General features: G+C 49.3%; 1 protein-coding gene across 6 annotated transcripts in view; it reads left to right on the top strand.

Annotated features, from left to right (window-relative positions):
- Window positions 1-20,372, top strand: part of KIF6 (kinesin family member 6) — a 422,193-nt gene that overhangs the window by 317,235 nt on the left and 84,586 nt on the right. For all 6 annotated transcript variants that reach the window (XM_027524813.1, XM_027524812.1, XM_027524814.1 and 3 more), the window contains exon 14: window positions 15,061-15,169. In XM_027524813.1, coding sequence (XP_027380614.1) covers window positions 15,061-15,169 — 109 coding nt within the window. The remainder of the gene's footprint in view (window positions 1-15,060; window positions 15,170-20,372) is intronic.

Genomic DNA, 20,372 nt, shown 5'->3' with positions numbered 1-20,372 from the left:
ATGGCAAGTGATTTTTTTTTCCTGCTTATTTGTACCATTTTTTTTATTTCCTAAATTTGGAGCAATGGGTGAGTTATATCTTGATAATAAGGAAAATCAAATAATACCTTTTACATAGTCTTACCTCATTAGGCAAAGATATGGGCTTTAAATCTTTAGGACTTGCCTTCTGCATCAGCTGTATTCCTCTCTGAATCCCTATAGGATAATGCATCTATGAAAGAAAAATTCTTCAGAAACTTCCCTGAATGGCATAATACAGATAGTTAATAATGGTAAATTTCCTCTCCTTGTTGAGGATGTATGAATGCCAGGCACAGATGTTAACTTGGATAGCCCTACAGCATCCTGAAATGATGCTGGGTAGCCCTAAAGAAGGCAATGGCACCCCGCTCCAGCACGCTTGCCTGGAAAATCCCATGGACAGAGGAGCCTGGTGGGCTGCAGTCCATGGGGTCGCTAGGAGTCAGACACGACTGAGCGACTTCACTTTCACTTTTCACTTTCATGCATTGGAGAAGGAAATGGCAACCCACTCCAGTGTTCTTGCCTAGAGAATCCCAGGGACGGGGGAGCCTGGTGGGCTGCCATCTATGGGGTCGCACAGAGTTGGACACGACTGAAGTGACATAGCAGCAGCAGCAGCAGCAGCCCTAAAGATGGGGCTTCCCTGGTGGCTCAGACGGTAAGGAATCCACCTGCAATGTGGAAGACCTGGGTTCGATCCCTGGGTTGAGAAGATCCCCTGGAGGAGGGCATGGCAACCCACGCCTGTATTCTTGCCTGAAGAGTCCCCATGGACAGAGGAGCCTGTTGGTCTACAGTCCATGGGGTCCCAAAGAGTCGGACACAACTGAGCAACTAAGCACAGCCTCAAAGAATCTCATTTCTCAGTCTTAAAAATGAAAGGTCTTGGACTACGCTGGTGATCCAGTGGTTTAGAATCCACCTGCCAATGCAGGAGACATGGGTTTGATCCCTGGACCGGGAAGATCCCACTGCTTGAGGGCAACTAAGCCCGTGCACCTCAAGTACTGAGCCCGCAAGCCACAACTAAAGAGTAGCCCTGGCTCACCCCAACCAGAGAAAGCCCGCACGCAGCGGCGAAGACCCAGTGCAGCCAAAATGAATAAATAAGTGAAAAGAAAAGGAACTTCTTGCCAGGGGAAGGGATGGGAGCTGTTCTCAAAGGCCTGCCCGCCACTTCATGTGGAATGCAGGTTAGTTCCCTTTAGAAAGAAATTCGCTCTGGGTTCAATATTCAGAAAATAAAAACAAAACAAACACCACCCAAGTGAAGACTCAGGGAGAGAGGGAGAGCAGCAGGGTGAGGTGAGGGGGTGCCCAGGAGGTGGGCTAACAAAGGCCTGTGCAAGTCTGCCCGGGCAAGTCCCTGGGAGAGAAGAGTCATTTTAAAATTCTGATTGTGGGTGCAGAGAGGAGGGACCGAAAACCCAGGAGTCTCCATAAGGGGCAGTTGGGCTTGATGTGGAAGGTAGGATGAGGGCACAAATCTGGGGCCTGTTAGGGGACCTCCTCCAATAGAACTTGTACTCCGCTCTTCCTTCCTCCAGTGCCTCCTTCCTGCCCTCTGGTCTCCCTTGATTCCTTCCTTCCTTCCCACCTTCTTCCTTTCTCTTCTTCCTTCCTTTCTTCTTTTTTTTTTTTCCTTCCTTCCCAACACCAGAGAAGGAGTAGTGAAAACAGATCTATACCTAGGCAGAGTTTTCACTCTACATAATGCATGCATGTAGTTTCAGATGGTGACAAGTGGTAGGAAGGTTATAAAATGAGAATAACAGGGTAGGAAACGATAGGGGTGGGTTGAGGACCAAAGGAGGCGACGAGTGAGCTAAGAACCGAACAGGGAGCTGATGGTCATAATGATTCAGGGAAAGAACATTCCAGACAAAAGGGACAAACAGCACGTGTACACACACAGAGGCAAGAATACTGTTGACATATTTGAGGAACTGAAAGATCAGTGAGCCAAGGAGAGAGACGAGCAAAGGGGATGTGAGTGGGAGATTGGTGGGGAAGACACATAGGCAGAGACTAGACAATGGGAGGCCTGCCAGGCTGAGGAGTTTGGGGTTTGTAGGGCTTCCCTGATAGCTCAGTTGGTAAAGGCACCCACAATTCAGGAGATCTGGGTTTGATCTCTGGGTTGGGAAGATCCCCTGGAGAAGGAAAAGGCTACCCACTCCAGTATTCTGGCCTGGAGAATTCCATGGCTAGTCTATGGGGTCGCAAAGAGTCGGACACGACTGAGCAACTTTCACTTCCTTGGGGACCATAAGAAGCCACCAGAAAATTTAAAGCAGAGAAGTGACGTGATTGTGTTCTTAGGAAATCACTCAGGTTGTTGTGGGGAGCAGAAAGATCACAGGAGAGCAAAATGGAAGCTTCCCAAAGCCGTTAGGAAACAGTCCAGGTGAGCAGAGGAGGTGCCTTAGGGTGGGGGGAAAAAGAGACCAGGAGAAGCAGAGAGATGGAAAGCATAGTCGTAAAGGATTGCTGACCAAACGTGCCGACAGAGCTAGATGGAAACTGAGGAATCGTGGGAGAGTCCTAGGTTTTTTCTTGTTTGTTAGAGCAAGTGGTGCCATTGACTGATACGGAAATAATTAGGGGAAACAGCTTGGGGTGGAGTTTGGGAAGGAGTATGAAACTTGGGGTTCTGCTTGGGGCATGTCAGGTCTGAGATGCCAATTAGAGATTCAGATAGATTTCAAGCGGTCTGTTAAACGTCCCAGTCTGGCCCTCGGTGGAGACGACAGAGCTAAAGATAGAACTTTGGGAGCCCTTGGTGTGTAATGCATACTAAAACTGTGAGACTGAATGAAATTACAAGTTGAAAGATAGGAGCACCCAGAGCTGAGTCCTGCTACACTGCAGCATCTAGAGGCTGGAAGAAGAAGCCATCCTGACCGTTTAAACCACTCCCTCTCCCTATGTTGCTAAACTATAATTTGCAGCCACCTTAAAAATTATGCTAGTGTGTTAAAGTAGTTCCCGCGCTCTGAACAGCTCTCTGCGAGGAGGTTCTTAGATGACTCATTATTACTTATGATAATAATAGCTCATTTTTTACACTTTCACTTTTTATAGGGTATTCCATACTTATTCATTCACTCTGTCAGAGACTTAAATGATTCAGAGCTGCTGTATTCGGCTTTCTTTATTTTTATTGTAAAATATATACACAGAAAACTGCATTGGAGATATATATACAGTTTAACAAATAATGCTTTTAAGAAAAACAAGTTAACCAGAGATATTATCTCATCCTTGCTCACTCATTCAGTCGACAGACCTTGCTTGGAGCACCTACTGTGTTCCCGGCCCTGAGCTTGGAGCTGGGGCCACAAATACAGAAGGCAAATTCACTTGCCTTTTGGAGCTAGTGGCCTGAGGGGTGGGGGTGATGGGCAGGTGAAATCACCGTGAAAATACATCATTACAAAAGGTGTTCAGTAGGGTTTTTTAATATTTATTTTTATTTATTTGGTTGTGCCCTGTCTTAGTTGGGGCAGGCAGTATCTTTCATCTTCGTTGCAATATGTAAACTCTAGTTCCCTGACCAGGGTTCAAACCCCAGGCCCCCCTGCATTGAGAACACGGAGTCTTACTTAGCCACTGGAGTACCAGGGAAGTCCCAGGTATTCGGTAGCCTTGAAAGGGAGCTATGCACCAAGTGCTGCCTCCTCTCATTAACCTTCACAGTAACATTAAGAGATAGGAGTCCTGTTAGCTTCACTTGATAGAGGAGAACGCTGAGACCTGTAGTGGTGTAAATGGCAGAGACCCCAGGTCCCGCAGCTGAAGAGAAGCCAACACTCAGATCCACGGCTTCTCACTCCATATCCTATGGCCTTTTCCCAGCCCCTGGTTGGGAGGATCACCAAGGGTACATGCTAAAGCATAATGCTCTTCCTCAGTCATTTGCAGGGGGGAGAGTTGCCTGAGGAGGCTGTGGAAAGCCCCAGTGGCCTCTGCCTGGGGCTTCCCTGAGCAAGCAGTGGGGAGTGTGGTGTCCACCCCTAGAGGTCGTTTGGGCCCCAGGTCCCCGCATAGCCAGAGGAAACCCACGCCCCCAGGTCCTCCCCGTCAGACTCTGTGCCAGGCCAAGCTCCTTTCTTCCCTCTCCTCCTCTTCATTCCTCTAAAACTTTCCCCAGAAGGAACACTCCTCCAAGAGCCCCTCTGCAGTCTGACCACGACCCCCTGGTCCCCCGCGAACACCCACACCACCTGCACCATGCCGCCGTCGGCCCTCTGTCTCAGCGCTCTCGTGCTTCGTCGCATAAGCTCTGACCTCCCCGTGCCCCACAGTGCTTTGCCTCCTGAGGCCAAGGGCAACGGCTCCTCCATTTATCTGTCACTAGCCAGGGGAGAGCGAGCTGTCAATAGAGTAGACACTCGGTACTTGTTAACAGATGGTCCGCTTCAACCACTGACTCGCTGCCTAAGTGAACAAACAGATGTTCCGTGTAAGCAATGAGATGCTTTCCAGAGACGCGCCAGTTAGGATGTGGAGAGGCCAAAGGGGAGATGATGGCCTCCTGGAGCCTTGTCACCTCCTTTCCCAACCGCTGCTGGTTTGGGGCGGGAGCTTAGTCTCTGAGAAGTCCACACTGAGAACCGGGACCCTGCCCCTTCTCTTTCCTGGAGCATCCTCCCTGGCTTCAGTCCAACAGAACCATCTTCAGGGCACAAATCCTTTCACGGTGGAGACCCTCTGCGCACAAGCTCCGTGTAGATGAGGGAAAGATACCTACTTAGCTGTTCCTGCCATAGCAGGCTAACTCACACAGCCCTCATGGCAGAAGGACAAGGCTTCACTGCAGGTCAGCCAACCTGCCCTTCACCTCTGATCTCTACCCCACCCCGCAGGCCCCAGGTGAGGCAACTCCTCCCAGCTGCCTGGTGCCCTCTGTTCCCCCTTCACAGAGATCTCCAGCTTTTCTGAGCTGCCATCATGCTTTTCATGGTTTTCAGTCCACATTCCAACCCTCCCAAATCTGCCTTTTTCTTGTTGCCACCCCTGACTCCATCAGTCTGACCACGGTGGTTAGCTGGTATTTGTGAGATTAATTCTACTTGGCAAATGATTTCCATCTCGCAATGCTATATGCACAGGAAAGTGTTTGGAATCAGACAAACCTGGGATCGAGTTATGGCTTTGTCGTTTTACTAACCGTTGTGTTGGAGTCCCTTTTAATCTCCTTCAACCTCAATTATCTTACCTGTAAAGTGGGCCCCACACTCCCTAGTTGAAAGCATTAAATGAGACGACATATATAATCCATGTAGTACAGAGTTCTCAGCCAGCACTAGCTCCCCACCACCACCAGTAGAGTTATTGTGAAGATTAGTTGAGTTAATATTTGTGAACTATGCCTGTCACATAGAAGACACACACACACAAAATAAGTTTCTCTCTTTTTTCCCTGAAGGAATGAGCATCTAAACTCCATTTTGCCTTATATTTGTTTCCAAGCCAGGGAGACAGAATTTTATCTAAACCCCCATGCATTGCAGGGAAAGAGCATTTTGCTACTAGGCTAAAATGTGATTCTTTAATTATCTTTTCAAAATGTATCAAATAAATTTGAGACTAGAGTGGAGTTCGTTCCTAATTTAGGCATACATAGACAATGTGCCTTGTTTTCAGACATCAGGACATGTGGACTCTGCTTTAACCACCACTGACCCCAGAGCACAAGCTGACATGAGAACCAAACTCATCGAGGTGGGATTCAGGCAACAGAACCCTGCTAACCATGGCCTTTAGAAGTGATCAAGACACGTCAGACTCGCAATTCAGTATTTTTCAGGTTTCACAGAATTTGGAGCCTGTCTCTAAACTGAAGAGAAATGCTACCTTTCTGTTCAGTGGGTCTCTCAGTCAACTGCCCTTTAACCCCCAAAGGTCTAGAGCCCACGTCGTTCCTCCTAGGGTTGGTCCAAATATTGGGCGTGGAATGAGGCCCTTTGGCGGCTGTCACTTCTATGGACTGAAATGGATGGAAAAGACCCCATAGGTCCAGGTCAGCCTGGCAGCAGAAGCCACAGGATGCTGTCTTATTTCATGGAAACATCACTGGCCTCCAGATTCCTGAGTGAACTCCAAAACACAGAAATGCCAACATGACCCAGGCTGCTCTCCAAACTCCAGGCCCACGTCTGCCCACAGGTCTCTCTAAGCAGCCCACATGGGCACTTTGTCCTGAATAAAAACACTCACAAAATAAAAAAACCACAGAGATCCTGGGTTAGGAAAATGACAGTTTTCTGCAGATGATCTTCAGGACCACTGTCTGAAGGTTTTATGTTACTGCTGGAAATGGGCAGCTCAAACAGCTGCCCTTCCTTCAGGGGCTCCAAGACCATCCACTGGGCTGGCACACGGGGCCTTCTCTCACCTGCTGAGGCCTACATCCAGGAAACAGCTGCACCAGGAGGGTGGACCAGCCCCGGTTACCAAGACAAAAAGGAAACAGCCCGCATCACATGCTGCCCCTCTGTCCTGTCCAGCTCACATGGCCTGTGCTGCCTGGCCCCGGTAGGGTTGTTGGTGGGATGTGTGACTTCTGGCACAAGAAGTCAGGAGCCCATTTGATTTATTTAGATGTGGTGCCACCATTGGGTGGGTCTCCTAAGGTTTCAGTGGCTTTCTTTCCACTTCGAATCTTCCCTCCACTCCACTCCCTGCCAAGCCCGCTCCAAGCCACCCCTAGGAATCTACTAATTAAAGTTCTTTAACGTCTTTCATGTGGCAATTTAGGAAACTCCAGGGCAAGTCCTCATCTGAGGACTCTAGCCCAGGTGGTATCGTCTGGTTTGAATGTTAAGGTTTTTTAACCCCAGAGCTTTTGGGGGCATCCACCCACTCCAGAAATTGTCCATCAGAAGGGGGAAGTAGGTTAAGCAAGCATCCTTGGTCCCCCTCCAAAAGATCTACTCTTCAGGCTTCACATCTGCAGCCACTTGGGTCGTGGCTAAGTGGTTTTGTCTTCCCCTCCTCCTCTTGATTCCATACCCTGCTCTACCCGCCCAGCAACCCCTCAAATTGTAGATGAGCTGCTCCTGGCCCTCAAAGTAAACAGAGCCATAGCATGGCTTCCTGTGGTGACCTCTATCACCCTGGCGGTGGGGAGCGTCCCCTCCCAGACTGCCGCTCTCAGGGATTCAGGGCTCGATGCTGCTCCCTGGCAAGGATTACCTTCATGTCAATCCCTAAGGTGATGGAAGAAGGTGACTCTTTTTCCCTAAAAGCACAGGAATGATGAAAGCAACAGCAGACATCATTTAATCGGCTAGTAACGTGAGGGCCCTATTACAGCAAGAGCTGTTGTGCCAGGGATAACTGACTAGGAAGAGCTGCTGTGCCTCAGGGAGTTGACTTCTAGGCCTGAAGAGCCCTACTGAAAACTCTAGAGCTACAGTTAGTTTCTCCAGCAAAGGATACTGTGATTGGTTAGCACCGTCTTCCATGGGTGTGAGAAAGGAAAGTGGGAACACAGGGGCTATGTTCGTGTCATCTCTGTCCTTCATGTAACTGCAGAAACCCTCCCCCTTCCTAGATGACAGCATCGCCCCACAGCGGGGGCAAAACAGTGAAAACACTATCTCAGATGTCCTTTCTAGGTTTTCCGGGAGGTGGTCCATTCTTAAGCACCTCCTGATCTCATGAGTTCATTTAGTCTAGCATAAAAGGACCCTTTGCTGTCCATGCTTAAAGTTACTGATGTGTCCTTCACCCGAGTTTCTGGCTGAAGCCATCACTTCCTCTGGCCCTCAGGGCATCCAAGTACCATCCCCAAGAATGCTGGACCGTGGATTTTTCCCTGGGTCCTCCTATCCCAAAGGTCTTCCTTACCTTTATGTTTCACGCCACCTTGACAGATTAGCCCCTCCTTTCATCTCAATTCTTCATTCCTTTCCCGCCCATCGGTCTATTCATGCTAACTTCTCCACACACTAGAGGGTGGGATTCTCTTCTGATTATTTGTGTAAGGATATTTTTGTATGGGCTTTCCAGGTGTTGGCAGTGGTAAAGAATCCGCCTGCCAATGCAAGAGTCTCAGGAGACTCTGGTTCAATCCCTGGGTCAGGAAGATCCCCTGGAGGAGGAAATGGCAATCCACTCCAGTATTCTTGCCTGGAAAATTCCATGGACAGAGGAGCCTGGCGGGGTTACAGTCCATGGGGTCGCAAGAGTCAGACACGACTGAGCACACAGCACGCATGCACGCACATTTTTGTTTATTTCACCTAAGTCAGCACTTACTGAGAAATTTCAGTGCATGTGGAACTTAGGTACCAAAGAAACCACTCTTTCCCTGCCTATCGCTTCTCATCCCCATGTGCACTTCCATGGTCTCTGTACTGTAGGTGTTCATCACAGCACTGCGTCAAAGCCATTCCCTTACCTTCAGCTTAGAACACTTCTGCGCCCAGCCACAGAGGGTGTGGTTATCCTGCCGCTCATCCGGCTTCCTCCCTGCCTGTCCCCTCCGGGCTCTGAGTCTTCCGTGTAACTAGTCCCCAGCGGTGGGCTTGAACCCCCTCCCCTTGGAATCCACCCCACTTTTCCTGATTCCCTGTTGATCTTCTTTTCTCCCCTTCCTTCTTCAGTCAGAAGAAAGTGAGGCACCACATGAATACATGTCTTTCCCAAGGCAAATATATTTCTGGCTCAGACTAGCAAATCATTTTTCAGCATGAAGAACACAACGCTCCATCATTTTTCTCCTGTCAATTTTTAAGCAATAGCTGAAGCAGTAGTAGGTTGTTTGGGGGCAGCCAGGAAAATGAGCTCTGGCCCACAGGCCCCAGACTAAAGGAAATCAGACAGCAGGCCCAACAGCAGCAGCATAAACTCTCCATTTCCGATGTTTTTTCTTTCCATTTGGTTTCCATGGGACCCTGGGTTGGGGGCAGGGAGGGCTTCCAAAAATACTGATTTGCATTCTGTAGAAAAATAAGGAACAAAATTTCAGGCTGGCAAGGAAAAGGAAAAGAAGCATTCAGAACTGTGTAGGAGACCAGTACCTCCAAACTTTTCAGAAACCCAGCTCCAAGGCTAATTTTGAGGACACCTCGTTGACTGCCTTCTCTACCTCAGTGCTCTTTAATAAGTATCAAAATTCAGAAGAGGCTGCACCTTCAGGACTTGGAAATATTTTCCATCCAACTCACAACCCAGAATTGCAATGTCCTATTTTGGGGACTGAGATTGAGAAACTCCTGTCCTTTTGGGTTTGGGGGGGATTATGTTTCTTGCTTTGTTTTGTTTGAAATTTTATACTACCCCGTGATGTTTTGTTTGCTCTCCTTTAGGTTTTAAGTGGTTCTGTGATTCAGCAAGCCAGCAGGCTTCCCTAAGTCATTTATATTTTCTGGGACTCAGCACTGGGACCTCTGGTTGAAATCCACTAAGAGGCAACAAAACTGAGAGTTCTAGACGGCATGACACGTCAGAGCCCCTGAGGCCAAAACTGATAGACCTCTGAGTCTGGCAGACTAAACAAAGTTGGGAAGAAGGCACAGGGCATCATCCCTTCTAAGCTCAGACCTCCCTCCCACCCCGCAGCGATTCTGGCACCAGCCCGAGACACCATCTTATGTCTCATCTTTGTAGGACCTGTTAGCTACTTGTCAACAAATGATGGAGTTTTTCTTGGCTAACCCTAAAATAGATACCTTCAGGAGTATTTGCATTTTTAACAAAAGCTTCTTGGAGATGGAATTCATCTCTAAGGGTAAGATATAGTAGGGAGAAGATGGTGTTGAATTTCTAGAATCACACCATGCGGGCTTCCCAGATGGCTCAGTGGTAAACAATCCACCTGCCAATGTAAAATCATACCATTCAGTGGATGGACCCACTCCCCTAGCCTGATGGTGGAGACAGCGACAGCAGTGGGTGCTTGCTTCTCCTCCCGCATCGCATCACAGCGTGCTGTTCCAAGAGGAACAATGTAAAGCATCTAAAACATTCATTCTTTCTTTCAAAAGATATTTGGGGACTTCCCTGGCAGTCTTGCAGTTAAGACTTCACCTTCCAATGAAGAAGGTACAGGTTCCATCCCTGGTTGAGGAGCTAATATTCCACATGCCTCTCAGCCAGAAAAATAAAACAGAAGCAAAAAATTGTGACAAATTCAATAAAGACTTTTAAAATGATCCACATCAAAAAAAATCTTAAAAAAAGAAAAAACAAGATATTTGATTGAGTCCCACTGATGTGCCAGGTACTATCCAGGTACTAGTAATATTGCAGCAAACCAAACTGACAAAAATCCCCTCCCTCCTGGAGCTCACAATTCTAGAAATACCAATAGAACATATTAACATATGAAGCAAACTATGCAAAGAGTAAACAGAACTCATGGTTCTGTTTCTTCGATGATACTGTAAAAAAGAATTCAGAATTTAGATAAGATGGGCACTAATAAGAGTACAATCTACAAGCTTGTGGGTAAATCTATTGCTACCAGATCACTTAGAGCCCAGCACCTGCCTTCCCAACAGGCATACTTTTCCCTGGAAAAACTGACCTAAGAGTAGATCTACCTTCCTCTATAAGCTGGGCGATTTTTTACTCCATTTATAACCATTTCTTTGAGTGAGCCTCAGTTTCCTCCTCTGTAAAATGAAATTATGACCAGGGATCACACAGAAGTTTAACTGGGATAATCTTTAAGAAAGCACTTGGCACCATGATTAGCATCAGATATGCAAAAACATTAATTCCTACCCGGTGGCACTACCACAGATATTAATCCAGTTGCCCTTTTAAAAAAAAATGTATTGGAGAATAGTTGCTTTACAGTGTTGTGTTAGTTTCTGCTGTACAGCAGATGAATCAGTTGTGTGTATCCATATGTCCCACTGTTTTGGATTTCCTTCCCATTTATGTCACCACAGAAAATTGAGTAGACTTCTCTGTGCTATACAGTGGGTTCTCACTAGTTATCTATTTTATAAATCGCTCGCTCGCTCAGTTGCTTCAGTCATGTCCTACTCTTTACGACCCGATGGACTGTAGCCCACCAGGCTCCTCTGTCCATGGGATTCTCCAGGCAAGAATACTGGAGTGGGTTGCCATGCCCTTCTCCAAGGGATCTTCCTGACCCAGGGATCGAACCTGAGTCTCCTTCGTCTCCTGCATTGCAGGGGAATTCTTTACCACTGAGCCACCGGGGAAGCCCCATTCTGTACACAGTAGTGTATTTATGGGCTTCCCTGGTGGCTCAGAGGTTAAAGCATCTGCCTGCAATGCGGGAGACCTATCAAATCCCAATCTCCCAATTCATCCCACTCCGCTTCCCCCACTTGGTGTCCATACATTTGTTCTCTGCGTCTGTGTCTCTATTTCTGCTTTGCAAATAGGTTCATCTGTACCATTTTTCTAGGTTCCACATATATGCATTAATATACAATACTTATTTTTCTCTTTCTGACTTCCTTCACTCTGTATCACAATCTGTAAGACATACAGATGGCCTAGAAGTAGGTGAAAAGATGCTCAACATCACTAATTATTAGAGAAGTGCAAATCAAAACTACAATGGGGTGTCACCTCACACCAATCAGAATGACCATCATCAAGAAACCTACAAATAATAAATGCTGGACAGAGTGTAGAGAAAAGGGAACCCTCTTACACTGTTGATAGGAATGTAAATTGATGGAGCTACTATAGAGAACAGGATGGAGGTTCCAGTTGCCCTTTTAATCTACAATTCTCCGGCCCCTTGCTTCCCCGGGATCTCTTCCACTTCTCCACCTGACAAGTGCTGCTCCATCTTCAGGAGCCTCCCCACTCCCCCTGACAGACCTGGCCTCCCTCCCTCCTTGTTTCCCGGACCTAAGCCTGCCTTACAGCAAGCAGCGATTTCTTTTATAATTATTTGTTCACCTTTCTCCTTTACTGAACTTTTAACTCTTTAAGGGCAAGGATCCATCGCTCTAATCTTCTTGTTCCAGCTTATCTCTCTGTCACATGCCTAGCACAGCACCTAAGATGAATTAATACTTGTTGAGAGAATAAATAAATCATTAGTGAGGTGAGAAGCTCCTGCTCTTTTCAGGGCTGAGAGGGTAGGGGTCGCCAGACCAGAAAGAGCTGTTTTCTAAACCCTGAGAGGGAAGGAAGGTGAGGCTCTCTCTTCTGTAAATAAAAAAGGTGCTTTTTTATTTTATTTTTAACTTTGTGGCTGACCCCAAACTGGAGTGAGAGCTGGTCTTTTAGCACAGTCCAAAAGGCTCTAAGCCGGCAGAGGTGGATGAGAGGAGGAGTGAAATGGATCCAGGATCACGCACTGTGGCTGCCTGTGGGGTCTCTTCCACACACCCCTCTCTGTAGACCCAGCCTCACCCTCCAGGTGAAGCCGTGAAGCCCCTAGAGGCTTCAGGCCTGGCCTCGCCTCTTGGCCTTCGGTCCATGGGCATCCTCGCCACCTCACCTTGACCTCCCGGAGCCGTCAGCCCTCACTCTCATGCCCATTCACCCGAGGTCATCACCATGAGAGAACTCCAGTCCCAGAATCTTCCTCCACTGTAGCTGGAGGAAAATCAGTCCCCTGCATTCCTGACAATAAGCACGGTACTGCAGGACCCCAGGTGCCTTTTAAACCACCGAAAGTGTCAAATACTTCCAGCGGAACTATCCCATAATGTGGACTTTACTCAATTTCTAGTCTCTGAAAATTGATGATCTGTGTACAATATGTCATGGCACCAGCCCCAGATTTTCTTAACACTACCTTCCAAATTCTCTGCAAAATGCTCCCAAACTACCCTCTGGGCTTATCACCTCTGTGTGTCCCCTGTCCCTTCTGCTCCCTCCTGCCAGGACCCCCCCCCCACCCCTCAGGAAAGGCCCAGTGGGGTTTTCCGCTGATTATAAGTTCTTCCGGGACCTACGACCATATCAGTGCCACGGGCTCTGAGAAGCCTCACCGTGGTCTTTCCACCCAGCTGTCACCTTGGGCTCTTGGCTCCAAAAGAGCGCAGAGCCTGGGAGAGAAAAGGCCACGAGCCCTTCTCCTCTACAGCTTTTTGGACAACCTCCACCCTGACCCCACATCCTCTCCTTTGGCTGGTGGAGGCCCTCTCATCACCTCCTGGGTGGGAGGCAATCTAGGGGTCCCACAAGCAGATGGGTTCTAAGTGTGATCTTGGTGGAGTTTCCCTCTCCCCAAACCCGGTTGTTGTTCAGTCGCTCAGTCATGTCAGACTCTTCGTGACCCCATGGACTGCAGCACACCAGGCTTCCCTGACCTCCACCATCTCCCCGAGTTTGCTCAAACTCATGTCATTGAATCAGCGATGCCATCCAACCATCTCATCCTCTGTCGTCCCCTTTCTCATCCTGTCCTCAGTCTTTCCCAGCATCAGAGTCTTTTCCAATGAGTAGTCTAGAGAGATTCAGTCCTCTACCCTCTATGGTTAAAACAAATCCTACACATGATAAATCATAAAAGTAACGCAGTAAAAGGGCATACACTGTCAGAGTTGGGCATGGACTAGGGTCGGGGGGAAAGTGTGGAAAGAGTCCTTTGGCTCTTGGCGGGCTCTGCTGGGCCAAAGCACCCTCCAGCTAATGTCCCTCACGCATCAGGGCTCATCTTTCTGAGCACGGCTCAGACCCATTCCCAGGCCCACCTGACTCAGGAGTGTGCAACAGGACTGAGATGAGCCCATTTGCTTCTGATTGGAAAAGGGTGGGGTGTCTTGTGCCTCACCATTCAGACATTCTCCGTGGTGCTATTTTTATCAACAGTAATCATTAAATTGGTATCAGATGGGCTGGTCCAGTGCCTCACCCCGGGGCTGGGTGATGGAATACCATGCGTTTTTTCCAGGCAAAAGGAGATGTGGCACGTGGTCCATATGAATGCACCTCTCTCATACCCCAGGCGAGTCCCTCTCACCCTGGACCCAGTTCCCATGGCAATGAGAGCAAGGTTCTGCATCACTCCTGGTTCATGCCTGACCTGATTCATTTAACAGACATATGTTGTGTACCTTCTAAATGCCAGACATTGAACAAGACACTGGGGACTCATGAAACATATTATCTCTACCTCCTGAGAGACGTGTGTTGCACGAGAAAGGCCTGTCATGTGAAGTGGCAGCGTCTGCTGGGCTGTGCAGGTCACAGACGCGTTGCTAGACACACAGTGGAGGGAGGATTTGTTTAGTCTGGGGCTCACGGAAAGCTCCACGGAGGTGGCGGCACTCAGCCAGGGCTTCAAAGATAGAGTTAAGGATGACAATACACCAGAGGGAACCACGGGCAGAGGCATGGAAACGACTCCATAGATTCATCCAAAATCCAGCTGTGCAAGCAGCTCTCACCATGGGGTCCCACACCTGCCTGGAGCCTCACCCTGAGAGGCTACGAGGAGGAGGCCTCAGGGCAGGAATGCCATCTGCTCACCCCTAGGGCCCTGGCTGTTCTGACTCTGTTTTCAGAGTCTGGCCCCATCGAGCAGGGCCCAGCCACACTGCTTGGCCGGTAGTGGCTCCAGGGATCCAGGAGATTGAAGTTAGTTGTGAACTAGGAACCTCCACCGCCATCCACTCGTGGGTCTTGTGATTGAGAACCTGACTTCTTTTAACTGGATGCCTGAAAATTCAGGGTGAAATTGAACAGAAAACCCAAATGGGGCATAACAGGAGAATGGGGAGAAACGTGGCCCCGAATGATGGCCAAAAGTGCTTTGGCAGATGTCCCCGGCCATCCAAGGCTTGGGGCTCTGGTTTTCATTTCCTTTGACCAGACATTCCAGACTCCACCCTGCAAGAGTCACGAGGAGGCCCAGGCTCAGGCCCCACAGGTCACAGCGGGTGTCCCTGGAAGGGCCTCCTCCTTGGGTGGCAGTGGCCAGCTGGAAGGGCCTGGGGCCACCTGTCTGGTCAAGAGCCTCTCTGCTGTGGGCCTCCGGAGCCAGGCTTGGCTCTGAGGTCTGACTAAAGAGACAACGGAATTAATGGGACCCCCATGCCGTCACTGAGGCCATTTCCCTGTGTCTCCAAACAGGGATGAGAGAGGAAATGTCGTTAGGACGCCAGGAGGCTTTTGAGATTTTCAAGAGGGACCATGCTGACAGCGTTACCATCGAAGACAACAAACAGATTCTGAAGCAGAGGTAAGGCCACCGTGGAGAGCAGCTGGTCCTCCAAGGCTTTGCCGGGCCAGCCTCCAGAAAACTTGCTGCTCTGCCTCTCTCATCCGCCCAGTCCGGTTTCTGAGAGAAGGGCATGGGGTGTGAGCAGCTTCACGTTGGTTGAGTTGCGTTCAGCCTGGTACCCTTGTCTCCCACGTATTAAGCCTCATTATCCCAGTACAGCTGGGTCACCAGCAACGTTAGAACAGGGGCTGTACATGCCAGCACTTTGCATACAGTCCTCACATCTTACATTAATTCCCAGCAGTCTGGGACTCTATCGCTATTTCACTGCTGCAAAGGCAAGGAAAAAAACAAAAGTGCTTACAGTCCAAACGGAGAAGGAAATGGCAACCCACTCCAGTATTCTTGCCTGGAAAATCCCATGGACAGTGGAGCCTGGTGAGCTGCATAGTCCTTTGGGTCACAAAAGAGTCAGACATGACTTAGTAACTAAACAACACATACCAAACCCCGCATCTTAGAACTCCAGGCCCTCCAGCAACTCTGCAGAGCCGCCCTGCACTTCTTGGTCACGGGACGCGTGTACACATGCATGTCCTGTGACCCAGACACCTCTAATGTGTTCTCCTGGCCAGAAGCAGAGCAGGCAGCACCATTCGTTGACAGGTTGTCCAGCAAAGCCTGTGTTCTAGGCCCTTTAGAAAAAGCTTAGAGGTGCATCGTTTGTTACAGCTAATGCCTGAATTCAGCACATGTCCTCAAGCTGGTGCAAACAGAAAACACTGCTGGACGTGTGGGCCTACGGTTTAAAAGAGAGGGTTCTAGACCGCGAACTCTCAGACGTCATGTGTGACTCCACAACACAGCACGCAGAACATTTTCAAAAAGTATTTGTTGAATTAAAATGAGCTCCAGGTTTAAGAATCATATGTTTATAAATGCTTCAAGGAAGCAGGAGAAGGGGACGAGCTCTCTCAAGGAAACGGGCCGAAGTACAAGAGCCTGGAGGGTAAGAAACTCAGGGGAAGCTTTCAAGAACGGAGGGGAGGGAGCTGAGAAGAGAGGAGAACCAGCAGGAAAGACCAGCCTGAAAGCCAAGAGGGGAGATGGCTCCCAGAAGCAAGTTGTCCGTGGTGTCCGATGCTACAAAGAAGCAGGCAGGGGGGCTTCCCTGGTGGGCCAGTGGTTAAGACTCTGCTTTCCAATGCAGGGGTGCAGGTTTGATCCCTAGTCGGGGAACTCTGATCCTATATGCCACAAGTCGCATCCAACTCTTTGCGACCCCACAGACTGTATCCTGCCAGGCTCCTCTGTCTGTGGGCTTTCCCAGGCAAGAATACTAGAGTGGGTTGCTGCTCCTTTCTCCAGGGGATCTTCCCGATCCAGGGATTGAACCCAGGTGCCTTGCATTGCGGGCAGTTTCTTTACCATCTGAGCCACCAGAGAAGCCACAAGTGCACCCAAAATTGTTTTTAATTTATTTATTTTGTAATTGAAGAATAGTTGCTTTACAGAATCTTGTTTTCTGTCAAACCGCAACATGAATCAGCCATAGGTATACGTATGTCCTCTCCTTCTTGAACCTCCTCCTATCTCCCTCCCCATCCTGCCCCTCTAGGTTGATATAGAGCCCCTCTTTGAGTTTCCTGAGCCATACAGCAAATTCCCCTTGGCTATCAATTTTACATATGGTAACGTACGTTTCCATGTTACTCTCTCCATACCTCCCCACCCTCTCTTCCCCTCTTCCCGTGTCCATAAATCTCTGTTCTCTATATCTGTTTCTCCATTGCTGCCCTGCAAATGAATTTTTTGGTACCAAAAATTCTAAAAAGAGGTCAAATAAATAAAGCTTGTTTTCAAAAACTTAAAAAGTATTAAGCTGGAGGCAGCAGAAAAAAGTGCCCGGGGAGTCAGCAGCTGAAAGGGCTTGAACTACAAGGAGTGAAGGAGCAGGTGAGAAGGAACTGGGCAAATGAGGGAGGGCCAGCAGTGTGTTCAGAGAGCTGTGAGAGGAGGAAGACTTCTGTGGCAGGAAAACGGGAAGTAGCCTGAGGAGATCAGAAGTTTGTTTCAGGAAGGAGAATTGGTCAGGGTTGTAGGCGGCAGGCAGAAGCAAGCTCCTGGGGGGAGCAAGCAGGGAGAAAGAGAAGGGGCAGAAAAGTAGGGAACAGAACAAGGGAACCGCTGGCCCCGTAAGGCTCCAGGGAGCCAGGCAGTGGGGACCGTCAGAGGGCGGGGGGCCTGGAAGGAAGCCGGATGGAGAAACACAGCAAGGTGGGCTGACGCTGATACATTTGGAAGCAGAGGCGGCGCGTTAAAGATGGCCTCTGTTTTGTCTGTGAAAAAGGAAATTGAAGCAGGACAAGAGATTGAGGGTGGTGATGAAGGTTCAGTATGTACAGCTGCCACAGGCAACAGGAAAGAAGGCAGAGCTGGGAAAAGGAAAAGGGAAGGCCGGCGGCCCTGAGGGCCCAGCTCAGCCGTTAGCCAATGGTGTTTACACTCGGGGGCGCGGATCCCAGATCACTGGAGGAATCCAGTGAAAGCCGGAGCAGCCCTCCTAACCAAGGAGGTGTCTGCACCCGCTGTGACCCAGCAACTCCCCTTCTGGGTTTACAGCCAGTGTGTCTCTGCACCTGCAGGAATGAGTTTCAGAACCCCCCCACAGATACCCAGGGCTTCCCCAGTGGCTCAGATGGTAACGAATCTGCCTGCTTTGCAGGAGACCCAGGTTCAATCCCTGGGTGGGGAAGATTCCCTGGAGAAGGGAATGGCAAGCCCACTCCAGTATTCTTGCCTGGAGAATCCCATGGACAGAGGAGCCTGGCGGGCTACGGCCTCTGGGGTCACAAAGAGTCAGACACGACTGAGCAACTAAGCATGCATGCACAGATACCAAAATTCACACGTGCTCAAGTCCCTTAGGCAAAATGAGTAGTACAGTCGGCCTCCAAACCCACAAGTTCCACCCACGGATCCAGAGGGCCGACTGCAGCTCCCAAGAGGTTCTCAGCCTCAGAAGGGGCCATAGATGAAGATGTCCACAGCAGCTCTGCTTGTGGCTGAGGAGGGCTAGAAAGCCGGTGGGTTTGTCTCACCCACCAGAGACCTCAACTTTCACTAGAGTCGCTTTATTCTCTCCCTGTGTGAGTGCTAGTTGCTCGGTCGTGTCGGACTCTTTGCGAACCCCATGGACTGTAGCCCACCAGGTTCTCTGTCCATGGGATTCTCCAGGCAAGAAGACTAGAGTGGGTAGCCATCCCCTTCTCCAGGGGATCTTTCTGACCTGGAGATGGAACCCAGTTCTCCCACATTGCAGGCAGATTCTTTACCATCTGAGCCGCCAAGGAAGCCCACCTTCTCCGATCTGCGCCCCCGAGTGTAAACACCATCGGCTAACAGCTGGGCTGGGACCTCAGGGCCGTCGGCCTTCCCTTTTCCTTTTCCCGGCTCTGCCTTCTTTCCTGTTGCCTGTGGCAGCTGTACCTACTGAACCCTCATCACCACCCTCAATCTCTTGTCCTGCTTCAACTTCTTTTGTCTGTCTGGCTGATCGTCCGTCCCTGGGGAAGTGGAGAATAGAAGGCTGGGGGCGCTCCGTGCAGGCCACAGTTGGGGAGCTGGGTGCGGTAGGCAGCGGTGGATTATTGAGCACATGCCAACAAGGGCAGCACTAAGTAAGACCACAGTTTATGTAAATTATAAATAGATGCACACAAATAAACAAAGACAGCAGAACAAAAAAGTATACTTCAGCCTACTTTACCAGTAAGGAGGGCTACCTCTGCAGGGAGCAGAACAGGAGCCCGACGTGACATGTGAGTGATAGATGGATAAAACAAGGAGTAGGGAGAAGGTGGGTTTCCCTGGCGGCTCAGATGGTAAAGAATGTGCCTGCAATGTGGGAGAGACCTGGGTTCCATCTCTGGGTCAGAAAGATCCCCTGGAGAAGGGAACAGCTACCCACTCTAGTCTTCTTGCCTGGAGAATCCCATGGACAGAGGAACCTGGTGGGCTACAGTCCATGGGGTTCGCAAAGAGTCCGACACGACTGAGCAACAAGCACTCACACAGGGAGAAAATAAAGTGGCTCTGGTGAAAGTTGAGGTCTCTGTTTCCAGGAAACTGGAATATGCACACCCATGAAGACTTGAGCCTGTGAATCCAGGGGGTTTCATGTACCTTTCAAACCTCTCCCTGGGGCAGGCTGTGTATTTTCAGCTGGACGTGTTGGAGCAGGACACCTTGTTTGTCTGGAGACACACGCATCAGGCTGGAAGACAGCTGCCTCGTCCAGTGACTTCACTAGAGCCCTCAGCTATGTCCACCCCCGGGGCTTCAGGGCCCATACCAGTGACCTCGTAGCCCTGGCTTCATGGTAAACTGACCTGTGGAGCTTGTACAAGCTACCAGAGCCCAGGCCTGACTCCCTGGATATTCTCACTGAATTAGGTAGCGCCCGAGCATCCATTTGTTTCAGAATTCCAACATGCCACCATGTTTGAAAACCACTGGCCAGACAGAGAGCTTGTCCAGAGACCTTGAGAAAGAACATAATATGTCATGTCTCTTATTCTAGAATTGGTATGGCTCCTGAATCAGGCTTGTACTCTTGAGCTTAGAGGTCTCTTTCCAGCAGGAGATGGGTTTGGGGGGCGGGGGGGGGGGGGGGGTGGGGGGAGGTGGGGTGGTTGGAAAAGATGAGGATGTATGGGCTTCCAGTACAGAGTTCCCTAACTCTAGAACAGCAGAGTTCTGACAGCCACATGACAGATGTGCTTTTGGGCTCACACACATGGAAATCGCACAGGACGGGCTGGTGCGAATGGTGGTCCCATCTTCCTCAAGGCCTTAAAGCAAAGGAGTTAATGAAACTCACACAAAGCTCCCCTCTGAGAAGAGGTTTTCCCAGCAGTAAATCAGTCTTTTAAAATCAAATGAAAAGTCAGCAGACCAGCCCACATTTTTAAAATATCTACATCTGTTCAGCGTTGCCAATTATTAAAGGAATATTTGGGACCGGGAAGTGTAAGCCAGGTCCTACTCTTTTCTCAGGATTGGAACCTTTGCATTCACAGAGAATATTCAATTAGCAGATATTACATGCTCATAACTCTTATGGCAGAGGACAAAGAGAGTTGTTTTTATAGAAAACAAATAACTACAATCAGTGCTTCCATAGCAGACATTGAAATCAAGTGTGAAAAGCTTCCAGGCC

Source organism: Bos indicus x Bos taurus, chromosome 23 (assembly GCF_003369695.1).
Source record: "Bos indicus x Bos taurus breed Angus x Brahman F1 hybrid chromosome 23, Bos_hybrid_MaternalHap_v2.0, whole genome shotgun sequence".
In the NCBI taxonomy this organism is placed as follows: Eukaryota; Metazoa; Chordata; class Mammalia; order Artiodactyla; family Bovidae; genus Bos; species Bos indicus x Bos taurus.
The sequence above is the reverse complement of the archived record's forward strand: the minus strand, read 5'-3'. Positions and strand labels throughout refer to the sequence as shown.